The following is a 16,347-nucleotide window of genomic DNA, read 5'->3' on the forward strand; positions in this document are numbered from 1 at the left end:
ATAGTGCAACGCTGCCGCTTACGCTTACAATGTGAATCGGCTACACAGGCACAGGAGATGTAGGGCTGGAGGAGGATTTGCTGGAACCTGAAGCGCAGCAGACTGTGTCCTTTTGGCTTGAAGACTCCAGCCTGGGTGGATAGCAGGAACACTATCACCCAGGCAAAGTGTGTAGTGAAAGAGGTGAGCGGCAGGCACTGGGAGTCAAGGCCAGTGTGGGTAGTAAGGGACATTGTTGTGTGGAGACTGGCATGTGTTTGTGCTCCCTATGCGACACTTTTGCCTGTATTGTTTTTAAGGACCACTCTTTTCAATGAAACATGTAGGCCCATGAGGCCTGTATTTGTACCCTGTGTCATACTTATTGAGTGACGCTCCCCCTGTTCTCAAGGATCCGGGCTGCAGCCATTGGAGAGCCTGAGGGACATCTAATACAAGAACTGTTGAGGACCAACAACACCATACGTGACTTTGGGCTAGGGTTTTTAATCTTTTTATTGTGATAAATCTGAACTTATAATTCCGATTTGTTTTTAAAACTCTGCTAACCCCTGCTTTTTAGAACCTGTGTAGTCTTTTATTTTAAGCCTTACATTTTAAATTTGTATAGGCTTTTAACCAACTTCGCCACACATGTAGTGCACATTTAAAAGTTGTTTTTTTACCCAAACTTAACTTCAAAGAAAATATTAGTAATTCATAAGAGCTATATTTACACATTACAGTGTTGATATAGAGGTTACACTTACACTATAGTTGGAAAAAGATCCTGTGAGAGTTGATGGCTAACACTACTGACAGATGTTGAGAAAAACTAACACTGGTAAATTTGAACTCCAAAAAAGTAATTAAGTTTAAGTAAAGGACGCTTCCGGCGCAAAACGAACCTAAGGGTTAATAACATATGTGTACCGAGTCAAACGTTCTCTGGGACATGTTTTCATGCTAATCGAATGCGTCTCTAGCTTTAAACAAGCTACCGCAAACCGGTGGTTAGCTGCTAACGCTAGCTTTCGGGGCAGGGGGTAAATCACTATTTCAAAACCACTAACAAGGCTCAAAATAGCACCACACTTCAACGGTAGCATAATGAGGGTCCCTACATGTAAACCAAGCCATCTTGGAAAACAGTCGTGAGCAGTCAAGCAACAAACGTTGTGCAACCAGTAACCAGTAACATAGCTCAAACACAGCGTTCATGATTCAACTGCTCATGACTGTTTTCTAAGATGGCGCCCGCATGTAAACATGAACGCTACTGTCTTTATAATCTATCTTTTTAATAAACTGTCTGTACACTTACAAAGTTCTCAGTGCTTCGGTTTACATGTAGGGACCCTCATTATGCTACCATTGAAGTGTGGTGCTATTTTGAGCCTTGTTAGTGGTATAGAAATAGCGATTTTAGCATTTTAATTTGAGCCCAAATATTGCTTGCATAGATTGAAAATTAGGCTGCATTGTTCATATTGCATTTTGATTTTCTTAATTTTAAATAACATTTAAACATTGTCTACTGTACACCACGTTAAGTCTTAGAATTAAATTAAATTAAAGTTTTCAAATGAGCATTTATTTAGTTTATTTGTGTCTCAGCAAACCCGTAATACACACTAGTACTCATCTTCTACCTGTGCTACGCTGTTTATATGCACAAAATACAGTGATGCGTTAACTGGTATTACTACTAATGTAGTCTACTTACTTAATGGCTAACCTGGCTAGTGCAAACACCACTGTTATTCAGACTTGTTGTACTGGAACACAGTCAACTCGGGTGTGATGTCATTCCCACCACCTGCTTCCCACTTCAGAGTTAAACTCTGCATAAGTTCTAAACCAAATTGACTAAATATGGTGACATGCATCCACAGAGATACTGAAGAAAGTTGACAAATTGGATTCATTGCTCTTTGCAGTGATTGCTGCTGGCAGTGTGAGAGCCATTTGTCTTAGTGATGGTAGAATTTCATCTGTCTCAGTTTGAATAGGGACCAGCACCTTCAAACACAGCTGAGCGACTGGAGGGGGGTAAATAGTCCAACAATTAGTCACGTCTGCCCTGTGACACCTGGTAACACCTCAGAACCCTACACTAATGAGACTAGTGTAATAAATTCTGTCTAGCTGACAGAGGCAAGGTGCGCTTATTAAAATGAAGAAATGAACGGGCTTTTCAATTAGAGTGAAATCAAGGCCTGTAATGATTTTTCCCCCCCTTCGCCTAAATCAACAAACCAATTCTATTTGTTCTACTGTAGATAATTATAGCAAAGTGACATTTAAACCTTTTCTTTGTCCCGTTGTTGACCGCTGTAGCAGAGAAATAACAACACAAGGCAGGGGCTCATGTTGTAATTACCTCTTTGGAAAGAAAAAGAATAGTTAAAAGGAATCCACTTTCAGTTTATGTTCTTGACCACTGCACATGCAGTTCCTTTCTCAGGATAAATGTCCCTAATCATCAATGGCCCTGCATGTACTATACCTGTGTGCATGTATGAGTTTGTGGGATCTCAGGGGAAATGCCCACAAAGCCTCTCATTTTAGGCAGTAAGCTAATTAAAGCGATGGAGCAGATGGTGCAGACTTGGTCCGAACATAATGAGATGGTGAGTGGCGAGACGAACCGGACATGGCAGGACAGCTGTGAGGGGTTTGTGAGGTGACCAGAATCCAGGCATCTCTCAGGAGTGAAGCGTCACTCCAGCCAAGAGAGCAGAGTTCCTACTGCATGGAAACTTTGCAGGGCACTTTTTTATTTTTTTTTATTTATTTGTTTTTTAAGAAGCAACTGCATCAGGCTTTGTTTACTTCCGCCAAACCATGTGTTTGCAGAACAACTTTTACAGGAAGTGAATACTTGCCAACGGGGTGTTTTTATCTTCCTTTCTCCCATCCTCAATCATTTCCATCTTGGCAGGTGTTTTTTGGTAAACACCAATTCCTCAACACCTGTTGCCAACGTCCTGTCTGCCAACTCTAACCAACTGACACACTCTGGCAAAAAAAAAAAAAAAAAAAAAAAAATGAGAGCTACAACTGTCATTACCAAAAGTGGGTGTTTTTTCCTGGATGAGAACTAAGTGGCACACAACAACAAAAGCAGAAATTCCTAGAGGTGCAGAAATACTTCAGATATCTCACCTCAGGAGAGATGTTCCACGGTCCTATTGTGCCTCCAGTGAGGAAAAGGTCGAGGCCAGTGGAAGCTGATGTTCCCAGGCGTGAAGAGGTGAAGTTTGAGGATGTCAGACTGTACCTGGTGGAGAGGAAAATGGGCCGCAGCAGGAGAAGCTTTCTGACCCAGCTGGCTAGGTCAAAGGGCTTTATTGTGGAAGACGTCCTCAGGTTGGTTGTTGTTCACTGACTGAGCACGGCTCTGTGCCTAAAAGCTTTTCTGAATGCGAAGCTCAAGAGAGCACGCTAATGTAGAGCTAAGAGGGATGCAGGAGTGTTTTCTGTGTTTGTGTTTAGTGCTCCGGTACCAGCCAGAACAGGTAGACCTTGTGGTCGGCTTTCAAGGCCTTTATTGTAACTCTAATAAAATGGAAGGTTACAATGCTAATCAAAGGCCTGTTTAGCATGGTTGTACTGTCTTAGAGCTGGGTCAATAAATGCAAAATAAATATGATTTTAATGCTTAAATAAACATCCATTTATAGTCTGTAGAGGCAGTTACAATGATGTTAATAATGTAATGAATTTTGGAATTGAACCTACAGCGCAGATGTTTACAGTAGATCTGCAGAGATTAGTTGACTAATCCATGAGGAAAATAATCGCTAAACTATTTGGATTCATTTCATTTTAATAAAATACTGTTTCCAGCCTCTCATATCATAAATAAACTGAATAACTTTGGGTTTTGGACTGACATAAGACATTTGACATTACCTTGGACTTTGAGAAACTGGGATGGAACTTTATCAGTATTTTCTGACGTTTGATGTACCAAACGATTAATCAAGAAAATAATCGGCAAATGAATCTCTAATGAAAATAAGTTGCAGCCCTAGTTTTAAGTTAAGACTTCCTCTGAAAACATGTCAGGACATTTTCGATACAAGATCAGTTCTCCAGTGAGAGATTCAGTGTCACAATGTGCAATTTTCTTGAAAACATGTCTTCTTTTTTTTAAGACGTTCCGGTCCAATTAGCTAGTTCCAAAGCCACTATTGTCTAATGAATACTTAATTAGGAAGGGTAAGGGCATCCATCCTGTCTCTGCTACACCTTAGTGGATGTCCCCCCTGAGCCATAACTCTCAGCTCCTACATAAATACATTAAGCAAGGGAATGGCATTAACTAACCCAGCTACATGTTGTTTAAAACTAAAAACATTCGAAGAAAAGTAACAGATCGAACAAACTCTTTTTTAATGAGTTTGGCGAAAGTTTTTAGTAAAGTCACACTTAAGCAGAGGTGTTTTGTGAACTTGTTCCTCCCGATGATGAATCATGTATTGTGCGGTAATTATGGAAGCAGCATGCCTTCATTTTTTTCTGTCTCTGATTGAACGTATCTTTTAAATCCCAAACTGTGAACACAGCAGAAGTCCTCTGCTTGACATCCGCACAATTCAGAGTCAGGTTCCTTTGAGGCTGGTGATACAGTTGATGCCGACTCCCTTTTCTTAACAATCTGCTTAGATTTTGGGAATGGGCAGCCCAAGACTCAGACTTTGAGCTTTTCTGGTGTGCGTGTGTGTGTGCGTGCGTGTGTGAGAATTTCTCTGCTTCTGTCATTGCAAGGATCAACTGGACTTTTTAAGATTCACAGTAAGGGTGGTTTTTCCAAATTCATGTCCCCTTAAGGTAAAAAACAGGTTGAGGTTGGCATGTGATTTAGGTTAATATAGGGTCCTCTCGGGTATAGTATAACCAAGACATGTGTGTGTGAGAGTGTTTAAGTGCGTGTCTAAGTGTTCCTGCCAGCCGTGCGCCAGCTTGGCCATGGCAGCATTCCCAGAAACACAGCTTGAGCGCTCCTACGGTTACACTTGGCTTCATACAATTGTTTGAAACCAACGACAGGAAGTAGAGCGTGCCTGCCTCAAACTGACATTAACCCTGCAAGCCAACAAAACTGATATCAGCTGCAGTTTGATAGCAACACTTCCCTTTTCTAGTCTTACACAAGTTATAGGCACACTGCCTTGAGCATATGGTCAGAAGCACATTCCTCTGTGCATAAAGGAATATTCCTTCTCTCTCTCTCTCTCTCTCGCTCGCTCGCTCTCTCTCTCTCTCTCTCTCTCTCTCTCTCTCTCTCTCTCTCACACGCACGCACACACACACACACACACACACACACACACACACACACACACACACACCAGTCTTCCCTTGGCCTAATTTCAAGTCTGATGCACATGAACATGGATTCAAATATTGACATGTTTGTCCTGGCTGATTGATGAGCTGCAATAAATGCTCTTTCACATCTGACTGAGGTAAAGTTAGTTTAAAGTTGGATGTTTGACAGAGGTTCACTCTGGATCCAGCAGCGTCTTCTTACCCAGATTCATCCCGTGTTGGCTACAGAACGTCTTGTCCCCTTTCGTTACTGTTGTCAAGCTTTCTGTTCCCACATGGCACATATGCAGTTTACAATGGTAACAGGGGCGGATTTACCACTCAATTTTAAAACAATGGGTCATTGATTTTTAGGAAAAATCAGGTTTCTCATTTAAAGGCAGCCACCGTTGATTTGGTGGCCTAAATAAAGCTGTCACAAGCAGATTTTATCAGCTGTAGCTAGCTGTCCTAAGCTGATTGTTTTTCGAAACCAGAACTAAAAATGTCAGCATCTCACAGTTGATGAGACATGTAGAGAATATAAAGAAGCTAGTCTTAGTATGACAAGGAATAATGTAAGATCAGACATTTTCATTCTAACATAACCTTGTTTGATTAGCTAACATGTATACATATATATATGAATACAACATACTGGATGTGCTATGTAACGTAACCAATAAAACCAAAAAAAGGTGTACTCTTAAATGTCATTGGACTTTCCTTCCAGCATTAGGTTAATACTGTAGCTAGTGAGCTCGTTAGCTGGACATGCTAACAGTTGCTTACAAGCGACAAAACACATCTTTTAGCCCACAGCTTACACTTTTGCTCTTGAACTTTTGGTTTTAAGGGTTAAGAAATGTATGGCTCTATCCAGCCCCATGCACACAGCTTCAACACATGGAGAAATCTGAATATTGACAGGCATGCCTCGCCAAGTTGAGCTGTGATTGGACAATCACTGTTCGGGGCGAGGGGTTTATAGCGATTGGTCCCTTCCTCATGTTGTTTATCTGTGAAATTGGTTGACTAGGCATGGAATTTAATAATAATTTAAGGCAATTTAATTTTGATATTTGTTTATTATGAATTATTTACTATGTACAAGGATCATGTATATCTCAGTGAAGAGGTCCAATGGGAGCAGCTGTAAAAGGCAAACAGATGAAGCCTCGCCATGGTGTACAAATCTGTTATGGACATACTGTGTCTTTGATCCGCCTGTTGGTTTTCACTGGAAGGAATAGGAGGGTAGCTGCTGACATGACACGACTGAAGAGTGTTCTCCCTATTAAAGCCCATTGACTTTAGCCTGTCCTTGTGTCTGGGCTCAGAGTCACACTGATTCTGGGAAGTACAATCTGGTGCTGGGCTTGCATCCCCGCTCATTTGCATGTCAATCTGCCGTTGTAAATTCTTCATGGCTACGCACAAGATAAGGATCCAAATTCAGGGGCTGGATTATATCGAGGTAAACATGGCACGAGGAGAGAGCTTTTTTTTTCTTTTTTTCTATGATCTTAATCTTGTTCCAACATAACAGCTTGTGATTTGAGAGGAAAATCAGCCCCAAGAGCCAAATTTCTATTACTGGGGTTAGACAACTGTTCACGGCAAGTGAATTTAAGCTTTTGGAGATAATCGCTGTGTGTCTTTGATACCTCAAATGTGTCTGCTTGCTTGAGACGCTCTTTGTGCTGTGAAAGACATGTTTTTTTTAAACATGGACCACTGGTGGCCAGACTGGTATGCCGAGCAGATAGAGGATTAGTTTCGCCAGTGATTTGGCCAATTAAGCCCCAGCCTGAGCACTGCTGGGTTATCCTTTAAAGAGTATTTCCACTGATTTACCCACGCCAGGAGAGAGGAAGAGGAGGAGTGTGCCGATAGTAATTATGCATGGCTGGGCGCCCTGATTGGGTATGGTAGTTAGACTCCGTGGCAGGAAGCAGAAGGGCGGAGGCCGTGATAAAAAGTCTGCTGAGAAAGTCTCGGCGGAGCTAGGGAAGGCACCGGTTCAATGAGTTCAGCTATCAGACAGTGGAGGGAGGCACTGAGGGCCTGTGGTGATTGTTGTTCACCCAGTGTTGATCCCCAAACAGCTCTTGTAAGACCACGATGCTGAGATATGAGCTGCATTTCAAAAGCATGGCTTAAACCTCCGGACTTTCTGCTGAGACGAAAACAGGAAAGTTATTTTTGTTTAAACAAGCAGTGAAGGAAATCTTTGCGTCAAACAATTGAAGGTATCTTGGGAATCCTAATCCATAAACACGGTATCATAAAGGCTTTTGGCATAATTCTTTGCATTATGAGTAGTCTCGCATTCAACAGCGCTGCGGAGTAAGGTCTGGCCCCTCCACACATTCACTCCTGAATAGGAGAACGCTCTGAGTTGTTTGCATTTCGTTTAAACCAATCACAATCGTCACAAAGATGGTGGATCTGCAAAATGGTCTTGTGAAGGAACTTGTTTTGGCGGAACATTTGCACCCCACAAAAGAAAATGCCACGTACAATATAAAATGAATTTAACTGTTCACACAATACAGTAACATGAGCTATTTAAATTAGCTGGATACATGGTTAAACGTCATTTGCTCTTACCGGTGTATAACTGTATGTATTTTTTCCATAGCAATACCCACCAAACGGTCCCAAAACGTCCCAGTTAGAGAGTAAATGCTGTAAACATATTCTTTGTAAATCTTTACAATCATTCCCCGAAAGAACCAAGCAGGCCTGCCTTGTTGCACGATCCAAATTTTCTTCAAAACATTTTCAGCGTGTAGCTTGCGAGTTTTGAAAGGCGAGGGACATCCGGCGATTATCCAGTGAATGAACTGTCGACGATCCAGACTACATTATGAGAAATATATTCACTTAAAGGTCCCCAAACACATATTTTTGGTCAATCAGCTTCTTCTCACGCTGAGCTATTTGGTCAAACATTAACATTATTAAACTGGAACAGTTTTCTTTCACGTGAGAGATTTATGTATTTGTGTTTTTCATATTTATAATGCAATGTTATTGTTATCTACCTTATTCTTAGCCCCCATGATGCCTCGCGTAAATTATGGTCTGGACTGGTATACTAATCCTCTTTCATAGAGCCAGTTGGAAATAAAAATGTGAAAACACCACACGGAATGTAATAAAACCACAAAGTGAACAATAAACCTTCTGACAGCTTTTTTTCTTCTCCCTCTACAGTGATGAGGTCACTCATGTGGTGTCAGAGGACAGCCACGCTTCATCCCTGTGGAAGTGGCTAAAGGAGTGTGCCCCGAAGAATCTACAAAACGTGAATGTGTTGGACATTAGCTGGTTCACTGACAGCATGAGAGAGGGGAGACCTGTTGCTGTGGAGACCAGACACCTCATTCAGGTGTGTGTGTGTGTGTGTATCTGTCTCACAAACCAGACAGAAATATCTAGATAGATATAGGTTAAGCACTAGATGGCACTATGAACCAAACAGGCAGCTTTTCATTGAGTATGTGGTAGCCACAAAATAAATCAAATAGGCATGCAGTATTTGAGGAAACACAATAATTGAATACTCTTTCATGCAGAAAGATGTTGTGGAGGTATTTCCTCTACGTCTAGGTATGTATTTGGATTTTTTCATCCCCCAGCAAATCTATGATGTCAACCCTGACAGGGAGCTCTTAAAAAGAGGACACATCTAACTTGCCTCTGCTCATATTACCACACTTCACCTCACTGATAGCAACAGAAACATCCCCCTATATTGCGTGGGAGAGTAAAATAAACCCATCAGCTGGATGTCAGGGCTCAGAGCGGTCCACTAACTGAAACACACACAGAGACACACACATTTTTCTCCTTGTGGGTGGCACTATAAGGGCTTGGCAGCATATGGATCCAAAATAAAGAAATATGTTGTCTCCTGCTTCTCCCACAGCGGAAAGGAAAAAAACTCCCGAAGTCACTGCCTGTGTCAGCATCAACTCTCACAATGATATTGGCCGAGTTTGTGCCGTAATGTGAAAATCCCCCCCCCCCCCCCCTGTCTTGTTCTAGCATTGTTTCCACATGGCCAAGTGAGCGCAGCTGCATCATTAAGTGACAGGACTAATGATGCCATGCTGACATTTATTGACCCATCTCCCCAGGTAACCACAAGCCCATTTCTCTACTTGTTTCGTGATGCAATTCCTCTCTGAAGCCAACGAGGCATTTATGTGCGCGGCTTTTCCACTAGATAGTTTTTATGAGTCATAAATCCATTTAAGGAGCTACCATGTAGAGATAAAATATTCCCCAAACGGGCCACTTCTTGGGCGCATTTGCCTGCGGCTCTTCTTGATTGTCTGGAATTGCAATGTGTTTTACTATCATAAATATTCTACACCAAGTCAGGGAGAAATTTTAAGTATTAAACCCATTGAAACGTAATATTTTCCATCACTTCCTCGCTTGCAGAGAGGCTGTTTAGCCTGTTTAAGCGGAGAGGTGGTAAGATTTAAGAATATGCTGCTTGAAAGGAACAAAAATGGAGATTGTCAGGGAATTTAGGGAATTTAGAGTTTTATCGGGCTTGTGAAAACGTGTCAGCCGTCACTCTTCTGTTAGGAGACAGGTAGGTTGAGGCTGAGGAGGATGTTTGTGGGTAGGTGTGTAGGCGCGCCTCCCTTATGAGGTGGAACCATGGATTGTAAAAAAAAAAAAGAAAAAAGAAAAAAAAGAACAAGAAAAAGATAGAGGACATGTCTCTACTTCCTCCCACTGTACAAAAGTAAAGCTAAAATGTCCCCAATACGGGTGCTGCCAACTTGTAATTTTGGAGCCAGAGTCTGCGCCGTAGTAGTCTGGAACGACGTTAATTTTACGGTTATTCGCCGGAAAATCCGGCGACACCGTTCTCTTTGGGTAACAAGGAAACAACAAACTTCGAGCTAGCAAGCTACAGGCTGAAAATGGCAATTTTTGAAAAAAGATTTGGATCGTGCAACAAGGCAGACCTGCTTGGAAATTATTGTAAAGATTTAAATATAATACGTCTACAGCATTTACTCTCTAACTGGGACGTTTTGGGATTGATTGGTTGGGATTTGCTATGGACAAAAGACACACGGCGTGAAATGACATTTAACCATGTATCCAGCTAATTTAAATAGCTTACGTTACTGTATTGTGTGAACAGTTAACTTCATTTAATATTGTATGTGGCATTTTCTTTTGCGGGGTGCAAATGTTTCAACAAAAAAAGTTCCTTCCCGAGACCATTTTGCAGAGCCACCGTCGCTGCGTCTGGAGCTTTGCGCCGCCAAAAACGGTTGGTTGTGGTCGTGAGGTCAAAAAAAGAATTAAATAACTAATAAAAAACAAACTTATCAGAAGAACAATCACTTGAACAAATATCAGCATGACAAGAACTCCCTAAAATAACAGAAACCATCTTTGGAAAGAATTTATTTGAGGTGCCAGGTCCCATCCGCTCACATGAAAGGGGGCAGGATTTATTGCTTGTACTGCAGTCAGTTACCCCTATATTCCACTGGGTGCGTCTACACTGCGTTCCGAAGGAGCCGCGGCAATGCTTGATGTTCCACCAGCTGTGCCACGACATCCTTGCTTCTCGGAGCGATCTGCTCACTGTTTACCTTTTCCTGCTACAATGGGACTTCAGCGCAAGACTACAGCTAGCCTTCTCTAACGCTATCACTGTGCAAGCCACAGACAGCATTTGGCCCGTTTCCATGTAGTTACATAGTCACTGATATGGTCATAACCACTGCAGTGCTCAATTACCTATTTTTGAGGGGGAATAAACTTCAAGTTTTCATCGCAAAGGCATGACTTGTCCTCTGGAGGACATAGCCAGACCACCGGGCACTCACTGGATTGTTTTCGGGAGTATGAGGCGACGAAGGCGGGGAGAAATCAGAAGCAAGGATGCCCGGTCGGGCCTGCTAGCGCGGCTAAGGGTACCACACAAGTCGACAATGCCAAGCCTCCTACTCACCAACACCAGATCGATCACACACAAAATGGATGAGCTACAAATACACACAGAACTGCTGCGTGATAATTATCACAGAAGTCTGGCTGAACACGCTTGTCATGGGCGGCAGCTAGCAGCTAACAGGGCGAGCTACCTACCTATCTTGTTGTCACGTAAGGGCCCTGTTCATGTTGCACAGACATTTTAATTGCATTTTGTGTCTGTTAAGAGGCACAAAGGCACTCTAAAACTTGCTCCGACAACTGCCGTTTTAGCTCAGTGGAAGCTCGTACACGTAGCTGCAGCTACTCTGTGTTGCCTCACCGATTCGGGTCAGGGTTTTTTCAATCGAAAGTACACGCATATTTATAGCGATCAAGAGTAACGTAAAAATTGGCGGGAATTCTCTTTTAAGGACAACACCAGAAAAGAGAAGGCATGGAGTTTAACTGTAGGAGTGCTTGGAGTGGAAGGTAGATACTAGCTTAATAAACACGTGATTGTTCTGTAAAGTACAAAGTAGAGACAATAAAATCTGTGAGTCGGGCAGCAAGACACTCCCGGTGTGGTATGGTGCGTGGCGGACGGAACAAAACCAAAACGCAGCCGGAATGTAGCACAGACACGCCCAGTGGAAAATGGGGATTACCAGGGGGCGATCAAGATGTTTTGGCTGATGCATCAGCCTCTGGGGGGAGAACCTCTGTGACCTTTGCCCTGTTCAGCGGTCCATTAGGATTTCATTAACCCACCTGAGTGCACTTCGCAGCCTTAAAGTGCTCATATTATGCTTTTTGGCTTTTCCCCTTTCCTTTATTGTGTTATATATCTTTTTTGTACACGTTATAGGTTTACAAAGTGAAAAAGCCCAAAGTCCACCCCAAAGGGACTTACCATCTCCAACAGAAAACACTGTTCACAAACTGCTCCAAACAGCTCTATTGTAGTCCAGCCTTTACTTCCGAGACGAACGTGCATCACTTTGTAACACACGTTATAATGCTCGCCTAGCTAGCGTGGCACGCCCTCATACTCTGCAACTGACTAGCTAGCAGTGCTTACCTAGCTACTGCGCATGTGCGACTCCCAACAAAGATGGAATAGAAGTGTGATGCCTCACTCTGTAGCTAAAACAGAGAGCTCAACACACAGGATGAAAAGAGGAGCTGCAGCAATGTGTAGTACAACAAAAATATGGTGTTTTTTGAAAATTAAACCATGTAAACCTATTCTGATATAACCTCTAAATGCAATTATGAACCTGAAAATGAGCATAATATGAGCACTTTAACATGGAGGCAGGAACGAGCCTGTGTCTCAGTATGGTATGGAGGAGGATGCAGGAGTGGGCGAGGTCCTCCAACGCTTACTGCACCTTTTCATCTCAGCAGATGGTATGTGGAGCAATGAAGCTGCGGTGTGTAGACGGCACACATTAGTTTAGTTACATCTAAGCCATACAGCAGTGGTGGAGAGGACGCTGGAGAGAAGGCCAGGCGGGGATACGAGGCCTCTGAGATCAGTCAGAGAGCTTTAACTTCCACAGAGTTATAGGCCTGTATAATAACCCAGCCCAGATGGGGAAAACCAACCTCTGCATGCTGATGCACAGACGTTTGTCTCCATGGACCCACAATCCCATATTGGATTAAACAAACTGCAGCTGAGGTAGAAGAAAAGTGATGGAGAACCCCCTGTTGTATTAAGAAGAAGAACAGTTAGGGAAGACAGTTTTACTTTTGATTGGCAGAAAAATTGTGCCGTGAAATATATTCAAAGTTATTCTATTTTTTATTTATTTTTTGAGAACAGGAAAGGCTCCTGGCAGAGAATAAATGAACATTTTTTGAATCCCTTACTGATTGATTCAGCCCAGCAGTGTGAGTGGTATTAGCTCCTTTCATTATCTTTTCGAGACACCCATGTTCTGGAGCATCGGCCCCAGTCAACACTGTGTGGTGAAAATCTCTCGATCTTCCTCTTTCTCCTCTTCCTCCACTCTCTGTATCATTCTCCCACCCAATACATGGGTAATTTTATGGACACAATGTTCCCTTTTGTGATGTCTAATTGTCTGCGAGAATATTAATATTACATTGGTAATCCGTTTGACATATATATTACAAATGGGGAACCATTTCTTCATAGAATGAAAAGGCAATTTACAGGAGGCAAATTGGATGATGGCAAGCAGATTTGTAATGCCACGGGTTAGGTAGCATAATGGATTTGGATGCCACCAGACTGTGAGATGAGTGTCATTAGCCTGTTGCCCTGGAGACACACAGTCATAAAAATAACTTCTCCAAGGCAAATGGCTACATTTTTATGTAATTCAATTTGAACTCTTGGTTGGCTCTGTGCTATTCAGGAATAGCCTGACACACATTTACACACATAGCCTGTCAACAATTTGCAAGAGCTCAGATATTATGGCAATGTATGACACTATGTGTATGTGCATATTCATAAGTCTCTGGTTGTTTTTGTACACAGGACAATTTGCCCACATTGCCAGAAGGTTCTACATCCACTCCTGTGACCACCGTTTCTCAATATGCCTGCCAGAGAAGGACAACAACAGAAAACCATAACAAGATATTCACAGTAAGAAACTGTTATCTAACTTCACTCTGGACACAACTGCACTTTTACATGTTCGCCCACCAGAGGCTGTCGCTCTGACTTTTCAATGTAAGAAAAAAAAAAAAAAAGCCTCCTAATCTGTTCTGCTCTAATTGGATGGCTGACTTGCTTCACTCACTAGCGCTCTGACACAACGCTCCCCAAAATACATTAACCTGCAAATGAGCAGCATCTGCAGCTGCGGCGCGTTGGAGGTGCAACAGCTGATATGCCCATGATCCCTGGCACAGGGGCTGGCACGGACACGCCCGAAGGCGCAGCGTGCTACGCCATGATGGGCGACGAACGTGACACTCCTCACGAGCAATGATGGATCTGTCCCTCTGCCATCTGGTGGGGCAGTGTGGGAGGGAGCGGTGGGCGGGGTGGGCCTCAGAACCTCTGGTTCCCACACAGAATGGGGAAGTGGTTGATCGGCTGATTGGCTTAGGTGTTGATGAGCGTGAAAGAAAAGAGAAAGGATGTTGCATTTAGATAATGAGAAAATGTAGCTCCAGATGTAGAGTGAGAAACCAGTCAGAAAATAGGAACAAGACAGTGTCTGCATGCCGTCAATATATCATCCAAACAAACAATAAACCAAATGTGCAAATACGATTTGTAAGTAGTGCCGAAAAGATTACTTGATCGACATAAATTAAAAAAAAATAAAATGAACATTCAACATTCAAACAGTAATCAGTTGTAAGTCTAACTCTTTGCTTACTCTTTGTATTTCATCCATTTCCACTTCGATTTTTGCGATCCTTCTCTGTTGGCACTGTCTTGATGCCATATCTGGCACAGGATATGAAATTGCATGTCTGAGATGTGCAATATCACTGTGAAGTGGCAGCCAAACCTATGTGTGCGTTTGTATTGAAGCCTGGAGACACACTGATGAGTTTCTAGACCTATTAAGCACAGCTTACCGAGGGCCTGTGAGGCATCTGTTATGACATAATGACTTCTTACCTCGCGGTGACGGTAAATGTACATAATAGAAGCATGCACGTGTATGGCAATTCACCCACACATGCTCGCCTGCATGTGTTGTCCACGTGGACAGACACGTACACATGTGCACACCCACACACGTCTCACCTGGGGAGGGCTTCTGTTCCGTTTCTTATCCCCTGTTTCTTTCCACAGCATTAACTCCATAAGTAGCAATCCCACTCTATTTCCCTATCCCCATGATTAACTCATTATCCCCACATCAAGCCACATCAAAGGAGACATTCTGATTAGAAGGAAAGGTTGTTCTTGATGTGGTCTTGGCAAAGCCACAGGTGAACACTCCAATGACGCATATACAATACAATTACTTGAAATATTTAATTCAGAAAAAAACGTTGCCTTGCCCGAATTCCCTTTAACTGTAAACCAAGTCTCTCTTTAGATATAAGCAGCAGCAAGCCAATAGACACAGGATATGATCTATTGTATTGCAGTGCTAATGAGGAGCAAGCTATTGATCCACCGTTGCAAAGCTATCCTTGATCTGTCCTGCTGTCTGTCACAGTAATGATGTAATCCCTCTCAATATATTAAACAGCTTTTGAGGGGACTGAGATACTGTGTGTATGGGTCTGTATTCATGTACGTATGGTATGTGTGTTTCTGTGCATGTCTTTGTGTTGGTATGTGCTTGTATGACTTTGTGATGAAATGATAACTGATATGAACAAAAACCTTTAATCTTTTGAACATAGGCTACTCATTATTTTTTTGCAAATTTGCTGGTTCTCAGTTATTAAGAATGGGGAGTGTTTTCAGAAGTCAGATTTAACACTGTAGATATATTTGTAGAGATATTTGCAGATGTACTGACAGTTGTTGGTTGCATATACTGTAAAAATAGTTGACGTAGCAGCTGTGACGTCACCCATTAGTTTGTGGACTGCCATTTTGAAGCCTTGAGTTTGACAATTTGGCCGTCACCATCTTGGTTTTTTGCATCCGGATGTGATGATTTTTGACGAGAGGGTGGAGCTGAGGAGGATGACGAGCCCAAGCCAGTGTTGTTTATGGTTGCAATGGTGCTGCGCTACGCTAAACGCTAGAAAGGGAAAGTTGCTGAATTTCATCCCTTCTTTTAGGCAACCAAAATATTCCAATCAACTTTGACAAAGTGAAAACACACAGTGAGAGGGTCAAAGTTTAAGATAAAGACACAAACAGCACCCAAAAACAAGTTCAGGTCTATTTTAATGTGCCCAGTGCCATGGTTAGCATTGCTAAGCCTCTGTCCTGATTGACAGGTCGGTGTGTTGCCACGCCCCTAACGCATCCCCTGCTTTGTCGTCTATTTTAAAATAAATGGACCATAGTTTACTAAATTAACATCATGCTGTATTGAAGAAGACCTGAAAATAGCGATTAAGACCATAAACTCATTATGAAAATGTTTATTGAGGTAATAAAGTGTGAAGTATGGTAAT

General features: G+C 42.4%; 1 protein-coding gene across 2 annotated transcripts in view; it reads left to right on the forward strand.

The window, feature by feature from the left end:
* The first annotated feature begins 3,100 nt into the window (after nt 1-3,100).
* dntt (deoxynucleotidyltransferase, terminal) overlaps nt 3,101-16,347 on the forward strand; it is a 115,518-nt gene continuing 102,271 nt past the window's right edge. For both annotated transcript variants that reach the window (XM_031296858.2, XM_031296859.2), the window contains exons 1-3: nt 3,101-3,351; nt 8,521-8,695; nt 13,775-13,885. In XM_031296858.2, coding sequence (XP_031152718.1) covers nt 3,158-3,351; nt 8,521-8,695; nt 13,775-13,885 — 480 coding nt within the window. In that variant the 5' untranslated portion in view covers nt 3,101-3,157. The remainder of the gene's footprint in view (nt 3,352-8,520; nt 8,696-13,774; nt 13,886-16,347) is intronic.

This window comes from Sander lucioperca, chromosome 15 (assembly GCF_008315115.2).
Source record: "Sander lucioperca isolate FBNREF2018 chromosome 15, SLUC_FBN_1.2, whole genome shotgun sequence".
Classification (NCBI taxonomy): domain Eukaryota; kingdom Metazoa; phylum Chordata; class Actinopteri; order Perciformes; family Percidae; genus Sander; species Sander lucioperca.